General features: G+C 42.6%; 1 protein-coding gene across 2 annotated transcripts in view; it reads right to left on the bottom strand.

Moving 5' to 3' along the window:
- The window catches only part of LOC115148597 (transmembrane protein 132E), a 363759-nt gene that overhangs the window by 29699 nt on the left and 314772 nt on the right, over positions 1 to 19288 (bottom strand). For both annotated transcript variants that reach the window (XM_029690639.1, XM_029690638.1), the window contains exons 4-7: positions 16907 to 17099; positions 12150 to 12293; positions 4695 to 4900; positions 1827 to 2106 (exon numbers count right to left, since the gene is read on the bottom strand). In XM_029690639.1, coding sequence (XP_029546499.1) covers positions 1827 to 2106; positions 4695 to 4900; positions 12150 to 12293; positions 16907 to 17099 — 823 coding nt within the window. The remainder of the gene's footprint in view (positions 1 to 1826; positions 2107 to 4694; positions 4901 to 12149; positions 12294 to 16906; positions 17100 to 19288) is intronic.

The raw sequence follows: 19288 nt of genomic DNA, 5'->3' as shown, positions 1-19288 counted from the left end.
GCTTTCCAAAAAGAGAGAAGGAAGAATGGTGGGGGAGGCCAAAGCATACATTTCACAAAAGTGCTGTTCCGCCCTTTAATTAGGAGATCACAGCAAACTTGTGAAACCTATTGTTATTCTTAGATATCAAATTACTCAAGCATAGATTGGTAACTTTTTTCTAATTTGCCACATAGACACTAGAGGCCATTAGGTGGTGCTGTTAAAAAGCAGTCTCACTTAAACCCTCATATCTGACACCCCATTTGACCTAAAGACATGGAACTTTGTATGTAGGTGTCTTTCCTCATATATCCAAATAACACACAATTTGGTATGCAGGCCCATGGTACATCTCTTAGTTGGTTAAGAGATGGCTGATGGCTTTTATGTACCCATTTAAATCCTTTGTAAATCCACTTCACAATGGCCTATCAACTTGAAACGTTTTAGGGTCATCAAAGACATTACCATGATTAACCATGTTAAGTTTGGCATTGACATCTTAAAAAAATAAGGAAACTATTCTGCCCTACAAAGGCAAAACGTAGCAACTACGTATTTTTTCTTCTTCTGGGAAAATCTGACTTAAAAGTTAATGGATCTCTATTCAAATGTAACATGTTTCAAGTTAAACTGTAGTTTGTTTGTATCCTGTGGAGTGAATGATTAGTTTAGGCCATGAAACTGTGTGTATGCTAATTTAGAAACCATGACCTAATCAGAGAAGAGGAAATTGCCTAGGATCAGAGAGCAGGGTCAGGCCCAGAACAGAAGATGGATGAAGTGGGATCTGGCTAAACAAAGAGAGGACCATGGACATTCCACAGGGGAGCCAGAGGGAAACTCATTTGGGTCATAAAATGTATAGCTGTGGAGGTGACACCTACAAGGAGAGAGTATGAAATGGTTGTGAACTTTCTAAATTGATGCACTCAGCTGACTGTATCCTTGGTATTAAACACTTGAAACTTCTCTTGAGCTTTTGGTCTCAATTCCTTATTGCAAAGAGGTTGCAATAGCATTTTCTTTTTAACAAAGTATTTTTCTGTCTAGACAGAAAGCAATTTATGATTCGCCATGATATATTCTGATCAACTGGCTTGATCTTGTGTCAGGAAAATAAATACCACATTAATCAGATAATATACCTGGCCATTACAACAGATCAATTATTTTCGACCAAATTCGTAGTTACTTTGTTTTGCCTTTGAGGGCAGTATTAACAATTCACGTTTGATCTAGGCTACTCTTAATTTTGTAGGACTGACAGGTCCAGCAGTCCTTGTGCACCATAAAATATGCTATAAGCTTGAGATCTTTTGATTTCTCCCAGACTTCTAAGCCAATGATCACTCAGGTTGGTAAAACTGGTAACTGCACAGTGAGAGACTAGGCTGATGACCATATAGAGTACATGCCTATGCAGATGAAGCCATCCTTAAAAGGAAGGACGACCACAGACAGATCTTATTCATAATTTAATCCTCGTAGAGCATTCCATTACAAATACGAAATGGGTGTAAGCAATGAGGAAGAGTTATAATTTTCTCGCTTTCACATGTCCAGTTTGTCTAGGTCAGTGTGCATGAAGCAGAAAATATATTGTCTCGCACTCTCCAAACACTCTACCTCAGTGTCAAGTTACTATTAGCCTCAAGGGCTCTAGCCTATAATGTTTTTGAGTGCAAGAACATCAATTAAGTAAAAGAGACAATTGAAAAAACCTATTTAATTTCTCAGACTTTGGAGACCTAGCCAATGTTCTATACCTTCAGCACAGTGAATACAATCGAAAGAAGCTACTTCACTTTTCATACTTTGGAGAACTAGCCAAGGTTCAATACCTTCAGTACTGTGGACCCCAGCTCCAGGCCCACCAGCACAGTGCGGTCCACCAGCTCAGCTATCCTAGGGTCGACCACTTTCAGCGAGTCCTGCACCAGGTCGGTCACATCCACCTGCCAGTCGGGCCCCAGCATGGTGATGACCTGGTCGGTGCCCTCGGTGGAGGTGGTGTGGAACTGGGTCAGCACCTTGACCAGGGTGCGCTGGTACTGCAGGGTGCAGCCCCGACTCACCCGCCGGTCGTCCTCATCGTCATCCACGTCACTGTCTCTGGCGCTCCTGATTGAGAGAGGGGGGTGACAAATGGTCAATGATGTTAGTATCAATACCGTAACCATGGTCAATATTATTGCCGGTATCAATTCCATTACCAGTGTCAATACCATTACCCATGTCAAAACCGTGTCCAGTGTCAAAGTTTACAACAACAAAGGTGAACCACAAAAATGTATTTGCTTTACTATTTACTAAACAGTTTCAGAAGTTTATCATAACCTTTAATGATGCATAATGTTTACTTAATATGTTTGTGGAAGATGCTGTAGTCCAGTTAAATCCTGCGTCCTGTTTCGGGAGATTATGTTATTAATTGCTTCTTATCACTATATAATAAACATCATAGCACTTGATGTGATGAGAGGCCCAACACTAATCCATATGGAGGACATTTGTTACAGTGTCTGTTCCAATGTGCCCTTCATGAGGGAAAAATCCTACAACCTGGCACAAAACTCCTCCAAAAACGACCAATCAAGCAAGATTTGGACGTGTGCCTTCCATTCCTTCCTCAGCAGTCTGACATGCTGCCGGCATTCCCTAAATGCTAAAAAGCTCTCCTCTGTTTCCAAGGGTAATTAATCTTTACTTTGACTTATCCTTTCAGATAACTTGAGAAGAAGGAGCGGCAGCGAGCAGTCAGTGACTGACAAAGCATTTACCATCCATTGATTCCCGGAGCCCGCCTGAATATCAAGCAGGCCTGTCCCGTGTTCCCTAAAAGGTCTGACAATACTCGAACATGTATCACGTCCTCTGGCAGGCTAACGCTAGACATTTTAAGGCTAAAATGTGCTGTTCGCCTGTGTTCCTCATCTTGTAAAACAAAGCCGCAATGGCAGTGGAGAGACAGACGAGAGTGTAGACGAGCGTTCAGTTAAGACTAGGTTAACACAAGAGAAAGCATGACTCTCTTCATTGAGTATCATGACTCTCGCACAGGTCAAAGAGTTTACCACGTTGAGGCTATACCTGGAAATATATTGTTTTTTTTTCTTCAGAAGATTGATACACACGAACGAGTTCAAGTTTTGATGCACGTCGCCCGGCCTACCCAATTACACTTTTTTCCTCTTTTAGAACCCATTACTGGATAACAATGCCAGTCAGCAATGCGGTAATGTAGCGAACACACTGCGGTCCAAGAGACCTGGCCCTTGATAAAGATTAGGGATTAAACAGCATTGTGTTAGGGGAGAGAGAGAGAGAGAGAGAGAGAGAGAGAGACAGAGAGAGAGAGAGAGAGAGAGAGAGAGAGAGAGAGAGAGAGAGAGAGAGAGAGAGAGTGGAAAGTGAGGCAAAAGGCTTGTGTTCCGAGGGGAGACTAAATAAAAGACCATTCAATTATTGCAAAATTAATATTGTAAAACAACTGCAAAAAAATTCTACGTAATACTGAGTGAAGTTTTTTTGTCCATGTTCTGATGACATCGCAAACATCTAGGTAAGAGCTTAATGTTTTGCCAAAATGGCGTAATGACATTTGGTGATACATTTCTCTCACCATTCAAAAATAACCATAAAAAGCCTTCTGCAGTTATGTTTTTATCCTATTCCCTACAAAATATGAATACATAGCAGTTAATGTAGTTCATTGTGGTTCATGGTTTTGAAAATGTGAAACCCAAGCGGCCTATTTCCCGGAACTGATTAAGACTAGGATTAAGAACCATTCTCGATCGAAAATCTCTATTGAAATAGGTTTTTCAGATAGATTTAATCTGTGTCTGGGAAACCGGCCCTAAAAACATGCAGTGAATTTACTGTTAGTCGGATGTAAAATTGGCTTAAACTCCCGTTCTCAGCCAAACTTCATAGTTTAGTTCAATTATTTAAGAGGGATAAGTGTGATTATTTGAAACCATGGGCTGGCTTAAACTCTAATAAATCATGTGTGCACAGGCAGTAGCTGTGCTAAGATGCCTAAACATTGCTTAGGCAGGAACCCGTCCCTAGAATGATATTATTGTGGAAAACTCAATCCAAAGATCTAGGCAGTGACTATTTACAGTGTAGTAGTACATCTTTAAACAAGCAGCTACAAAGGAGATCTGTCTCTGAACACAGTCAGGGAAGAACTCGGTTGCATGTCCCTCATATAGGGCGGCAGGTAGCCTAGTGGTTAGAGCGTTGGGCCAGTAACCGAAAGGTTGCTAGATCCCCGAGCTGACAAGGTAAAAGTCTGTCATTCTGCCCCTGAACAAGGCAGCTAACCCACTGTTCTTAGGCCATCATTGTAAATAAGAATTTGTTTATAACTGACTTGCCTAGTTAAATAAAGGTTCAATAAAAAAAATAAAAAAAATATAGGAGGTGATAATACAATCATATTGGATACACAACAGTTCCTGCAGACATAACAGGAGTCTATGAAATGCAGTTCATCACAGAACAGAGCATAAACCTTGAGAAGTTACAATAGCTCACCCCAAATTCCGCCACCACAACATATAACATACGACACAATCAAAACATGGGGTGCACAATTAAGATGTGCGGTAATCTCAAATATAATTCAAATTCAGTAAAAAAAACAGCAGCTCGAAAACAGCAGTGCACTCCATGTTTAGTGTGTGGGCGAGTCCTCCTACCTGCGGTCAGGAAGAATGGGTACCCTCCAGCCCTTGATGAAGCTCAGATTGCTGTCGGACAGTTCCACTTGGAGGGGGAGTTTGGGCACCCACACGGTCAGCTCCAGGGGGGCACTGAGGTGCTCATAGCTGAAGATGACCCGGGCGTTCATGGAGCCCCGTGTCTCCTTCCCGTTCACAAACACATAGTCACAATTCATGGACACCTGCGAAAGAGGTGATGAGTCAAGAGTCATATGATAATGTATCTGCCATTGATATGGGTGATATAGTACAGTATGGATGCAGGAGTGGCGTCAACCACCTACAGTGCATTCGGAAAGTATTCAGACCTCTTGACTTTTTCCACATTTTGTAACGTTACAGCCTTATTCTAAAATTGCTAAATTATATATTTTTTCCTCATCAATCTACACACAATACCACATAATGACAAAGCGAAAACAGGTTTTTCGAAATGTTTGCAGATTTATTACAAATAAAAACTGAAATACCTTATTTACATAAGTATTCAGACCCTTTGCTATGAGACTCAAAATTGAGCACAGGCACGTCCTTTTTCCATTGATCATCCTTGAGATGTTTCTGCAACTTTATTGGAGTCCACCTGTGGTAAATTCAATTGATTGGAGATGATTTGGAAATGCACCACCTGAGTCTATAAATTCCCACAGTTGACAGTGCATGTCAGAGCAAAAACCAAGCCATGAGGTCAAAGGAATTGTTCGTAAAGCTCTGGGACAGGATTGTGTCGAGGCACAGATCTGGAGAAGGGTACCAAAAAATGTCTGCAGCATTGAAGGTCCCCAAGAACACCGTGGCCTCCGTCATTCTTAAATGGTTTTGGAAAAACCAAGACTATAAACTGAGCATACGGGGGAGAAGGGCCTTGGACAGGGAGGTGACCAAGAACCCGATGGTCACTCTGACAGAGCTCCATAGTTCCTCTGTGGAGATGGGAGAACCTTCTAGAAGGACAACCATCTCTGCAGCACTCCACCAATCAGGCCTTTATGATAGAGTGGCCAGACGGAAGCCAGTCCTGAGTAAAAGGCACATGACAGCTGCTTGGACTCCCAGACTATGAGAAACAAGATTTTCTGGTCTGATGAAATCAAGATTGAACTCTTTGGCCTGAATGCCAAGCATCACGTCTGGAGGAGACCTGGCACCATCCCTACAGTGAAGCATGGTGGTGGCAGCATCATGCTGTGGGGATGTTTTCAGTGGCAGGGACTGGGAGATTAGTCAGGATCAAGTGAAAAATTAACGGAGCAAAGTACAGAGAGGTCCTTGATGAAAACCTGCTCCAGAGTGCTCAGGACTTCAGACTGGGGCAAAGGTTCACCTTCTAACAGACAACAACCCTCAGCTCACAGCCAAGACAATGCACGAGTGGCTTCGGGACAAGTCTCTGAATGTCCTTGAGTGGCCCAGCCAGAACCGGGACTTCAACCCAATCAAACATCCCTGGAGAGACCTAAAAACAGCTGTGCAGCAATGCTCCACATCCAACCTGACAAAGCTTGAAAGGATCTGCAGAGAAGAATGGGAGAAACTCCCCAAATACAGCTGTGCCAAGCGTGCAACATCCTACCTAGAAGACTTGAGGGTGTAATCGCTGCCAAAGGTGCTTCAACAAAGTACTGAGTAAAGGGTCTGAATACTTATGTAAATGTGATCTGTTTATTATTTTTAATACATTTGTAAAACATTCTAAAAACCTGTTTTTGCTTTGTGATTATGGGATATTGTGTGTAGATTGATAAGGGAAAAAAACTATTCAATCAATTTTAGAATAAGGCTGTAACATAACAAAATGTGGAAAAAGTCAAGGGGTCTGAATACTTTCCGAATGCACTGTAGTTTATTACATTGGATTTGCTGGTGCACAGCTTTCCTCAGCTTCAGCTGAAGGAAATAGGGAGTACACATATTCCTTTTTACACTTACAGAGTATTTTTTATTTTATTTTTTATTTTACCGTTATTTTACCAGGTAAGTTGACTGAGAACACATTCTCATTTACAGCAACGACCCGGGGAATAGTTACAGGGGAGAGGAGGGGGATGAATGAGCCAATTGTAAGCTGGGGATGATTAGACAGCCGTGATGGTATGAGTGCCAGATTGGGAATTTAGCCAGGACACCGGGGTTAACACGGTATGTGCAATGTGTACTATTTTTAGGTCGCAGTAATCCTCCTTTGTGAACGTTCCAATATTTTGCCACGAGGGACTGTATTTTTGTAATTAGAAATATCTGGGAACACAGTGTAAACAACACTACTTGAGGGTTTTCTCCAATCTAATTTGGAAGAATTGGCCCTTAAGTACAACCTACTCAAAGCCTTTAAAAATCATTCATGGGTCGCATGCCCCCCCAACCCCACTCTTCCCACCCACCACAATTTTCTGTGTTATGATCTACACACAATTCTGTGGAGACACACTGCATAATATACTAACACAAGCTTTCAGGCAACAGATAATTCATAGAATACGAAAGCTTAATACACCAGGCACCCACAAAATTCTGTTTATTTATTTTTTATCCAGCAGTTGTCTCCAAGCAGTCATGGGACAGAATTTCTCATAAATACCCATCCCTTAAATACTAAAATATTTACTGTAATAAATAGCAAGGTTTGCTTTTGCTTTTGGGATACCATCAATGATTTATCTGGCAGTCGGAGGCAGCTGACACTAATCAAAGGAGCTAATCTCTTACAAATGGAGGTTGGGATCGCAGTCTTCTCAGTGCTGTAGTGGGGGGCCTGGGTAATAAAATACCCAGTTCATCCAGACAGACCTCTCCACTCTGCAATTCATACAGGCCAGGTCAGAAGCCTTCAGCGAGAGAAAAGTATTTATCTTTATTTCCCTTGCTCTGATCATTGGCGTTTTCAGATCAACTATGAGACTTTGCCGTCTTTAGCCACCTTTGTGTGAATAGGGATTTCGGGATTATATTTGTCTGCAGGAGATCTAGGATGACGGTTGGTATCAGCGTAATAGACTTTTGGCATACTGAATTATGATAATTAGGTTATTGCTTGCCAGAAGGGCCATGCACAGACCTTTCAGGGGCAGGTGCTCTGCAACACACACATTTTAAGCAAGTTAGTACACAGTGCTTCACTCTTTTTCCTGATTGACATCAGAAAAAGAGTGCGGGCTATCAGCTGATCATTGATGTTGATGATTGATTGAAATATGCTAGTTACAGTTGTAATATCTTAATTGGAGCCAGTTTGCTAAAATAATACATTTTTGTTAGGGCAAATCAACTCTGACATTTTAAAGTGGGAAATTACAAACTTAAGAAGCCTTTTTAAACCTTGAAAACACTACACACAAAGTTTGCATTTCCTTCTCTGCAGGAGAATTCTCAGTAAGAGTGATCAAATTAAGATTCAACATCTGTAGCGTGCTCGATTTCTTTTACTGATTGTGATTAATCTTCAATGCTTGTATCAAATAATAACTTCATAATTTAATATTCATAATTGTCTAACTCGGGCCTCCCAAGTGGCGCAGCGGTCTAAGGCACTGATTTGCAGTGTTGAGGCGTCACTACAGTCTGGGTTTCGATCCCAGGCTGTGTCACAGCCAGCCGTGACCTGCAGTCCCATAGGGCGGTGCACAATTGACAAAGTTATGACGAATTGCGGCGGGCAGTGGGTTCCGAACAACAATAACAAAACCTTTATACAAAAACTTTTTTAGGGGAAAATTATACCACCACCCAAAAGGACACTTTGGAGACTGGGAGGGCAAAGGGGCATGTGCCTGCACTGTACAGAGTAAAGGACATACCTACACCCCTACCCACACCCAGGCACAGACAGACAGACAGACAGATAAGGTCATCCTCTGTACCAAAACCACCACAGTGCACCCTCCACACTTGTGACCTACCACTCTAGGCCTCCACTTTGCTATAATGCTAACACCAGCCTCCATATCACTCTCACTCACTTTGCTGATACACCCTCGTTAACTGCACTAACCCAAACTATCCCAGCTCCTGCAGGCAGCTAATAAACTTGTCTAATTGTGAGTCAAAAGCTGTTAACGACTACAGGCGTCAGAAGGCAACGGGGGTCCGTGAAAGTGCTCTAATGCACGGAGCTGCGAGCTGCCGTCGCTACACAGCCCTCTAATGTTCTGTGACACCTTCCATGGTGCCAGCAGATTGCCTGGGTGGGTTCAGAGCAAAGAAAGACAGGGTGGGCACTGCCCACTATGGTGGCATCCAGGCATCCAGTTTAAACCCACAAGCAGAGATGCAGGATCAAAAAGGATCACCACCCGCCTGCAGCACAGTATATCCACTTCATTGAGGCGCGTGCGTGTGGAAAACAGAAGGTTGATGGGGTGACCTGATTGTGCTTATTCTACTGACTAATGCGTATGGATCTAATGAGAAACAATGATCACCGTTTAGTGATGCACACCCCATGCTGGCCAGCTTCTGCTCACACTCTTTACTTCAACATGTGCCTCCAAACAGGATTTAGGCCTGTAATGAGTTCCGTTTGATCGCATGAGCAGTTTCAATGTATGACAATACCTCATGCAAAATGTAGGCCTATCAATACCACCTGTTTGGTTCCTAGAGGTGCAGTATATGGCAAAATAAAGCATAACTTGTTCATTAGGGCACACAAAATAAAAATGCTTTAGAATGTTTTGCAAAAAGAAAACAAAAAAAAAGTGTTTGCTGGTGGTTCCTGGTGGTGGTATTGGATGAGTTCAAGTAGTCCTTCCTTGTTTCAGTTTGGTTCATTTCATTTGGGGCCTAATGAACACACCCCAGTTGTGTTACTGTTGCTGTTGTATTTACCATTATGAAAACCTACTTTAATTGATGGAAGGTACAGTAAGATAATCAATAGAATTCTCTTAAAAAAATACCCCATAACTCTTTAAATCGACACAGGAGCACTTTGCGAAACACATTGCGTTTCATTGCTTTATCTATTCATACATGATTTCTGGGCCAGCAAGCTCCAATTGACTGGATTAAGTCCTCATTGTGAAGCTATCAACAATAATAAGACAACTTCTTCAAGACCTCTCATATATAATACCACAGCAGACAGCAAGGAGACAATACTGAAGACAGTACACCACTCAGGTGTACTTATCTCATTGCCGCACAAAGCCTTTCTTATATAAGCCTGGTCACTGGCTGAAGGTGAATGTGTCACAATGGTGTGAGAGTGCAGAATGGAGGAAACTGAGGGCTTGGCTGAACAAGGGTTGGATGACCACTGGCGTGGAAGAGGGCGCTCTGCCGCCACTCACGCACACACATACACACAGCCCTGGGAGAAAGGATCAGCTGGGGGAGTCATGTCGTCTCCCGCTTGCTGACAAATTCCCAGCCCTCGCCTCCACTCGCCCAGCCTCCCCCTCTGCTTCCTGCCTTCTCCCCATACTGCCTCCCGTACTCGTGCACTCCTTCCACCCCAAACAACACAACATAAAACACCACAACAAACCCCAGTCTGAGCAGAGCACAGATGTATGGTTTAATAACAATCCTACTGTGCTCTCTCTCGCACACAAACACCATCCACTGTACATTCAAATGGGATTGGGTTATCTGCCAGCGCTGACATATATCGTGGCCTATTTATTTCAATAGGGGAATAAACAAACAAACAAAGGAATAAACGCCTCAGCAAAGAGAAATGAACACCACGTAACGTTTTCCAAAAGTTGGGTACAAAAACAGAATAACGGCAGGTTGGCGAATATCCAAAGCTTAAAAAAAAACACACGCTTTGTTAAAAAAAAAAATCCAATAAATGTATCTGACGTCTACACATTTGCAATTCACAACCTATGTGCACATGGTGCGGCTTGGTTTATATAATAAGACGTTCTCTATATGCTTTACTTATAGACCGTGCAGTGCCTATTGTTTTGAGTGTTCCACAGACTCACCAAGGCTACACAAACACAATAACAAAATATAAGAGAAAAGAGTAATCTGATTAGAATAGATCTGCATTAAGAGTGCGGTGTATGAATAATGGGAATAATGTGGCATCACGAAATGCAAGGGGAAGAGCACACAACCACACAAACTTAGTGGGTTGTCTTTGTGAACCTTTCGTTCGTATTCTGTGGAGTGTTGTATAGAACTGTCAGGACTCATATACATCTCGGCGTGAAGGGCTCATCTTGCGTTAGCTTCTAAAGTTCAATGGCAGGGGCAGTGAACCAAAGTCCACTCAATAACACTGCGCTAATGCAGCTCGTCTTGAAACCATTCTAAACCTTCTCACATACAGATTAATGGCAAAAAGTAATGCTTTTTATTCATGCTCTGACATATAGATCCTAGTATTATCACACATATGAATGTCAGAATAAGATTAGGGGCTGTCTGTATTCTGTCTGTGTTTTACAGCTGTTGCTTTTCCCTCCATTTATTCAGAACGAATTTGCATTATAATCGTGCACTCCGCTTTCAATAATCCCACATGATAATCTCAAATGAACAAAAAATGCATAAATCCACATAAAAAATTGCCTATAATTTTTCTCTACATCACATGTATAATTTTCTCACATGTCCTGTAAGGTGTTGTGGTGCTGTCATCAAATGCGCTCGGAGAGAATCAACAAATACATTTGGATTCAATTTCAGAAGTTGCAGCCTCCTTTATCCAACTCTTTCAACAACAAAATGGGATTTACCAATGCTGTTTATGGGGTTTGCTTCTTTAATCCATAAATGGGAGCTGATGTTGCATACTACAGCTGTGGCTCCCAACGGGCTAGAGTTGTGTTTGTGACTCATCCCAGGACACTAGCAACGTCTCCTCGCCTCCAGTTATCCTACTTGGCTAAGGTCACGTCCCAAATGGCACCCTATTCCCTATTTAGTGCAATACTTTGTTTAGGGCCCATACGGCTCTGGTCAAAAGTTGTGCACTATATAGGACATATGGATCCATTTGGGACACAGCCTAAGTGAATGGAAATGGATGGTAGGCCTTGCACCAGATAATGCAGCTAAAGTAAACTCTAAGCTCTGGAGAAACGGTGGCAAAAAGACTAGACATCCTTCAGAGCTATTACTGTGCTTTGTAGCCTATTGATTTTGGTGTACCAGTAAGACTATGAACAGCCATTGATTCATCTGTGGGGGGGTTCAAAAGCAACTGAGTCAAGAGCACATAATTATGGACAGCCATATAATGAGGTTTTGACGATCGCATGATGGTATATTAAAGTGTGCTGCAGGCCCATTAGGGTGTGTACGAGTACGGTGGGATTCCATTTGGTATCAGATGCATTACCAAGACAATATCATTCTTAGAGGGATAGGGTTGAGAAATTCCGGTAACTTTCCCAAAAGTCCAAGGTATTCCAAAATCACGGTTGGGAAAGTTACTGGAATTGTGCAACCTAAGAGGGAACTACTGTACCATACCTTCACAATGTCTTCGTTAGAGGACTTGCACTCTACGAAGGATGATACGTCAGTCACGACTCCACTCATTTCAATGGAGACCACTTTCACGGGAATGGCCACGGTTCGGCCAGTCAGTATTGCAGTGTTAATGATTTCGGTGTCCTGTAGAGTTTAAAGGAGAGAGGGAACAAACATGAAACAGTGTTAGATAGTGTTTATCGCACATTTATTTCACTGAGTACTACCAATATTAACTTTTCAAAAAGGAAGTCCAAAGAGTTCTGCTGGAAGCCATTCTAAGTGATCGGCTGGGTTTGATTTTAAATGGGCCACCCCTTTTTGATACATTTCATCACTCGAGGTATGTATTTTCAAAAGATACACTGTAGAGGTGTCCTCAAATGTTCCAATGAACACTTTGAAAAGAAAATGAAGTGAGACAAGATTAAAAAAAAATTGAATGCACAAAGAGAATAATGAACATCAATCACTGTGCAGAACACAGTTTTATGTTTTCCCCTCCGCGCTACAACTGTACGCTAGGAAAAAAAAGGCAAGACGTACGCATTGACAATGTATGCAAAGTCATTTGAGTTGTGAAGTGAAACATTCATTCTTCATCAAGCGGATGCAAATATGAAAGAGAAGTGAAATGCCAAAGGAAAGTATTTTTCATAGCCCTACAAAACAAACCTCAAAATCTTTTTATCTGTCCTCACAATCTTGGTTACAGTTAGAGAATCTGCGTTATCATCTTATTTGCACTAAGGTGGCAAACAACAAAGTCTAGGGTCACTAATAGATGCCTGAAATCACAATGCTGGGGAATATACACTGAGTACACAAAAAATATGTCATAGACTGACCAGGTGGATCCTTATTGATGCCACTTGTTAAATCCACTTCAATCAGTGTAGATGAAGGAGACGAGACAGGTTAAAGAAGGACTTGTAAGCCTTGAGACATTTCAGACATGGATTGTGTATATGTGCCATTCAGAGGGTAAATGGGCAAGACAAAAAATGTAAGTGCCTTTGAATGGGGTGTGGAGGTAGGTGCCAGGCGCACCAGGTTTGTGTCAGTGATGGTCCAGCACCCAAAGGACATCCAGCCAACTTAACACAACTGTGGGAAGCATTGGAGTCAACATGGCCAGCATCCCTGAGGAACGCTTTCGACACCTTGTAGAGTCCGTGCTCTGATGAATTGAGGCTGTTCTGGGAAGGGGTGGGAACTCATTATTAGGAAGGTGTTCCTGTTTGGTATACTCATTATTAGGAAGGTGTTCCTGTTTGGTATACTCTAAACTGACTTGAGAACTGATTATAAACAGGGCCAAGACCATCAGCAGATGTACACTTATTTTATGACTCCAGTGATATAGAACCAGCCAATTAAAATGCACACTGAGTCTTGAATTGGACGACTTTGAATTCATTATTTTGACGGAATGAATGTGAGCTGTGCGGGGGTAATGAGTTATTTTGTGTCCCTCGTGACCCCCTAGAGAAAACACAAATCATGTAAATGTGCCTTTGATTTCAATCAAAACACTATATTTAAATATCTGTTTTGTCTCAAGCCTTAGAGGCAAACAGTATTACTTAATGTGGTGTAATAAAAAAAATGGCAGCATAGAAAATGCTAATTATGTTGCACGGTCAGGTCCTGCCCAAATCAAATTAGCTGGTGCACTATTTGAACATTGATGCCATTCTACCATTCTACCTGTTTGTCAGGCAATTATTCAGTGAGGAGAATGTGTAAACCTAGCCTCCCAGTTTCTTGCTAAAGAACAGCCAATGCAGACTGATGACAGGGGCCTCAGACTTAGACAAATGAAGGGATGGAGAAAATAGAGCCCAATAACTATTTTTCCTCACAACAAACCGCAACCGCCACCTTAAAGTAACAAGACGCCCCGTCCTCCATCATGTTTCTCATTTTCATATGTCAAATGGTATTCTGCTGCATGGCTAATGTAAAAAAATGTAAATAGGGGCCTGAGTATTTGCGGTGGCGGTAAGCGGTAGCTGCAGTGTCCGGAGTAATGAGTGAGAGCTCATCGTGAACACAGTAAGGGGAGAGCTATCAATAACGCGCAGGAGGCGATTTCAAAGTCATTAAACATTTTATAGCCCGTGAAACACCAAGGTTAACGCATTTAGACACATGAAGAAAACTGTCAGCTAGTGTACACACAAGACATGACTACTCCAGACCAAATAAACGGGACTGAGACAACTCTATACACGGCGGAAATGAAAAATGCATTATACTGCTACTGTAACATTGACTAGTATTGACTACTACTTTAGCTTTGTCCATGTGAGCATTGTTGTTTTAGATTTATTCAATTAAAGAAGCAGGGTCCATTTGAAACCAAGTAACCAAATGACAAGCAATGAGAGAACGAATTAAGCTTGGCAGTCCTCAGTTGTTGAGTTTTGACGAAGCCGATTAGCAAGCGAAACCCATCAAAGCCTCTGCTGCTTACTGTGCCCTGGCTCCTACTCCTCATGTAAATGATCAAAATGCAACGTCAGATGTGCCAGACATGTGGTGTGTGCATCTGTGTGTGTGTGTGTGTGTGTGTGTGTGTGTCATACGACTTTTTGCCACAGGGGCCTCAGCAAAGACGCTGTCATGTTTTATTTATCATCTGTTCGCTACTGCGGCAGCATGGCGCAGTGGTGGAGCCAGCAACACAGTACCCCGCTATTCCCCTCCCTCCTCTCCTTTGCACCCTCATCCCCCTCTCCTGCTCTCTCCACCTCCCCATCCCTCGTTTATGAGATGCCCCTGAGAGGGCTCTTTGACGCGGGGTGCTAATTGCGCCGAGAATGTGGCAGCCAGGGGGACCTGGCTGGGGCCCTGACAGGACTAAAGTGATGGGGCCCGGCCTGATTTAACCACATCATCCTGGAAGATGCACTCTGCACTGTAAATTTACCCGCTTCCTTCCCTCCTCCTCCTCCCTCCCTAGCTACTATCTCCCCACTCCCTCCTCCCCATTATTAGTGGCTCAGCTCTGCCTAGCATTGACTTTTACTTCCTGGGAAAAAAAAAACATTTTTTTTCTCCTCTAGTTATTTTTCTCCATCTCTCCCTCTCTCGTTCATGCTAGAGCTAAATCAGAGAGGATATTAATTTTGCGCACTTGGCGTGCCATGTTCTTCTCAGTCCCTCGCCTGCGTTTTTTTTGTTACTCAAAATACAAAATGCATCTTGTGTGTTTTTTCGGATTGCCTCATTCTGCTGCCTCCCAAATCCATGCAGAAAAAATATATTAATGTGAGCATTCTGGTTTCTAACAAGCTAGCAGAGGATGTGTGCAGTGGTAGACACAACGTGCAGAGTCTCTTGTCGCTACTATTACTGTTACAATCATTTGACACAAAGAGACCTGGGATTATGTGGCATTAGATTCTGAGTCCCAAATGGCACGCTATTCCATGTAGTGCACTACCTTTGACCAGAGCCCTATGGGAATATGGTGCTATTTGGGACAGAGCCTTGGTCTTTCCCCTATAGTACATGAATGAGAAACAGTGAAACACAGCAACTGAAATTGCTTGAAATGGCACAGGTTTCTAGCCTGACGACTCACACTAAATTCTTCCGTTGCTCTGTCATTCACTACATTCTTTAGTCTAAGACTGCACTCATTGAAGTCGTTTGTGGTGACGAGGGGCATTGTACAAAACAAATTAATCAGCGATTGGATCGTCTCTAACCAGTCAGAGTACCAAAGCCAATGACACATTTTCAACCTGCCGCTTTACCACGTTTGTAATGGCTCTGGCCCAACCCATTGGTTTCTGGACCAATCAGATGGCCCCGAATGTGTTCGCATTCAGTGAAGGTTCAGGGAGGTACTCAGATCCAGACTCATTGCGGAGAAGAAACTAACATCCGTGGGCGTGGCGTAGCGTTTGGCCGGAGCAAGTAGTCTGGGTAGCCAGGCAAGCAGGTTGCCTCAGCTTTTGCAATTTTTTTGTGATTCCCCATGCGCTGGCCTTCCGTGACTCTGGCTCCTTTCAGCTGAACTCCTATCTTCATTGCTCTGCTTGACCTCTCTAACAAAGCCCTCGAAGCACACCGTCATGTTTTGTGAATACACAGAGGTTTTCTTCCTCCTCGCTTAATAACCTCTGTAGTCGAGTGTGTAAAAAAAAGTGTCTTCAGCACCTGGGCACTTACTTCTCTGCAACTTGTGGCATTTTAAACCTATATAAATATATGCGGGGCTGAGAAAGCTAAGTATCGCTTTAACATTTGCCCAAGCAGCTGAATTTTAATAGCCTAATAATGAAGTCTCCCTCCCTGAGACTTTTCACAGGCTCCCTTCACCAAATAAAGGGAGGTGAAACCACACAGGAGGCAACTTGACCTTTCAGGACTGGCCCTCTGCCTTCCTATTACTTGATTAATGTCCCTCATTTCCACAATCGGTGTTTACTGCTTACTAATTGCCCCTTTTCATGAGATAGGAGTGGAGGCGCCAGACAGACTCTTAGCATGGTGTGCCATTACTAGGTGGCCTTGGCGGCCTTCTCTTAGCAGGTGAAATGAGCATCGAGCTAGGGAAAGAGAACCACAAGTGTTGATAAGCATGCTTACCTATGACAATGGTGATCGAAGGTCCTTTAATGAGAGTGGCTAACTTATTTTCTTGCATGAGAGATCTGAATTGAACAGTGGTAAATGTTACAATAGACAGATTCAACTGATATGAAAATTATTATAGCATACTGTTGTCACAGGTTACTCACCATGGAGAGTGGGATGATAGCCTGAATGTCCTTCTGCACCACGGTCAACTCAGTCACCACCTTCTCTGAGTCCGGAGGCGGGTTCTGGCCCCGGTAGTCGATGTTCCAGTTGATCCTCCTGGTGACCGATTGGCTGGTGAAGTTCTCCATCTCAAAGTCCAGTTGCATCACCTCGATATTGGCCAGCGCATCCCTGTGGGGCGGGGAATGGAATAATTGAGCGATGATAGCGTAATATGTCAATTACAGCAACATGTTTCCAAAAACACAGCAGGAGCCAGCACCAAATCCAGCCATTTAATTAATTTACAAGGGTCTTAATGGGGTTCAGGGCAGCATTAAAACATTAAATACGCTAATGAGTAGGCTATCAGCGTAAACAGATGTTCTGTCAAGTATAAGGCATTATTTATCGAAACAATCAGAAAATGAAACAATTAGGCTGCTGCTTGTGCCCATCTGTTGTTTTGGAATAACCGATGAGGTCCAAAAATGTGGCATTCCTATCAACTTTTAGGAGCTACCCGATCATGCACGAGATCTCCATGCACATGCGTGAGCATGTGTATCAGAGTTTTTTTAATGTTTGAGGGTGTTTATCAAAAGATATGAACATTAACGGCAGTGCGCCAACATGGTTCTAAAAACTGTCAAATGAAGGAGGCATGAAAGCCTTCACAATGTAAGCCTCAGGTGAGTCATCACTTAAATGAATGTGACTGAAGTCTGGAAGCTCCAGAAGTGAGTTGAACTTCTTTCAAGGTGATCGATGAGCCTTTAATAAGCTAAGCTTTGATAAAGACTATACGGTCAAAATGTGACAGTTCTTTTATAAAAGAGCCCCGTGACAAGACATTACAACCGTCTCATTGGGTGTCGGTGACTCAGTCAATAAAACGGCAAAACCTGTTCATGACATTTCTATGAACATCATAACCTTCACATGACATTTCCATTATCATTACCTTGGCCCATATATGTGCATAAGTACCAGCAGGTTATGGCTAGCACACGTGCAGTAGAGTGGTGAAATATACGATGTGAACATTCCCTCCTTCCATTTCAAACGTCCATTACATTAACCACATGTACAGTAAACATACTGTGTACTCGAACAAGCGTTAGTTTCGCCTGGGCAAAGATTACCATTTAACTTTTCACCCGGTTTCATTCCATACATTTAATATGTACTAAAACATTCAACAAATTCTGCTTTTAAATGATTTATCTTCTTGTAAGATGATATAAAACTATTGAATCAACTGTGGAATGAAAATACCAGCAGACCAATATACTATATATGTATATATATATATATATATATATATATATATATATATATATATATATGTTTAATATACCACCTTTACTATTGCTCCAAGTTGCGAAACCAACCTTCTGCACCGAGCAGCAGTATAGGCCCTACAGTAGGTTCCCGGTTTACAAGACCATTACAGCCAACCTTGACCTGGATCTGAAATTAACCATCCCTCCGCAGAGAGAAGGTAAGTCTGTGATTCAAAGGGAAAATGCCAGCATTGTAATGAAATTGGGGAGCCAAGTCCCTATCTGCAGTACCACACTCCTCATAAAGGGCCTTACTGGAAACAGCATGATGAGAGCTGACAGCCTAAATAAGTTCTGCCTGTTTGTCTCAACATCACACACAGAATATTCTACTCCTTTATCCGTGACACTCCTTGCGAAACAGGTAGCTTGGCGAAACGACACTTGACAACTAGAACTGAGAAAACCAGACACCCGAATCGTTCAAGTGGGGAATGAGAGTTACACGGGTGGAAATTGAGTAAATGCGCTTTAGGGATATGTTGTGTGGGTGACGTGTCCTCTTCAAATGGAAGGCCTTTCCGTGCGCCCTGGTTAGCTTTATAAGCTGCATTATTGTGGGCCATCAGTATTAAACAACCTGAATGACCTCTAGGCTACACCAAGAACATTTCCGAGTTCCGTATCTCACATGGTTCTCGGTTAGAGTAAATTAAAATCAGCCATGTTGGATGTGTCCACTGAATTGCAAGAAACTGTGGTTGTGTCTTATTTTCTTGAGCACGCCAAGGGGAGAGATATGCCTTGCTACTATAGCTATCACAGCACAGCTCTGTAGCAGAGGATTGCTAAAGGGCTGAGACAGTGATTCACACAAGTCCCGTGGCTGGAGCTATCACTTCAACACTTCACCCTACGCTCCGGGAATATTCAGCTCCCAGACCTGGGTTAAAATTCGTCAACTAGCCTACAGTTTCGAGGCTCTCTTTCTTCTTGTAAGAGTTTGTACGGATATTACATAGCCCCACGTATTTTGAGACACACTTTTCTAGCTTGGGGGGATGCCTGTTTGGCATTTTATTTTAGCAATAATAA

This window comes from Salmo trutta, chromosome 15 (genome assembly GCF_901001165.1).
Source record: "Salmo trutta chromosome 15, fSalTru1.1, whole genome shotgun sequence".
Taxonomy (NCBI): domain Eukaryota; kingdom Metazoa; phylum Chordata; class Actinopteri; order Salmoniformes; family Salmonidae; genus Salmo; species Salmo trutta.
This window is presented reverse-complemented; position numbering and strand designations above follow the sequence as displayed.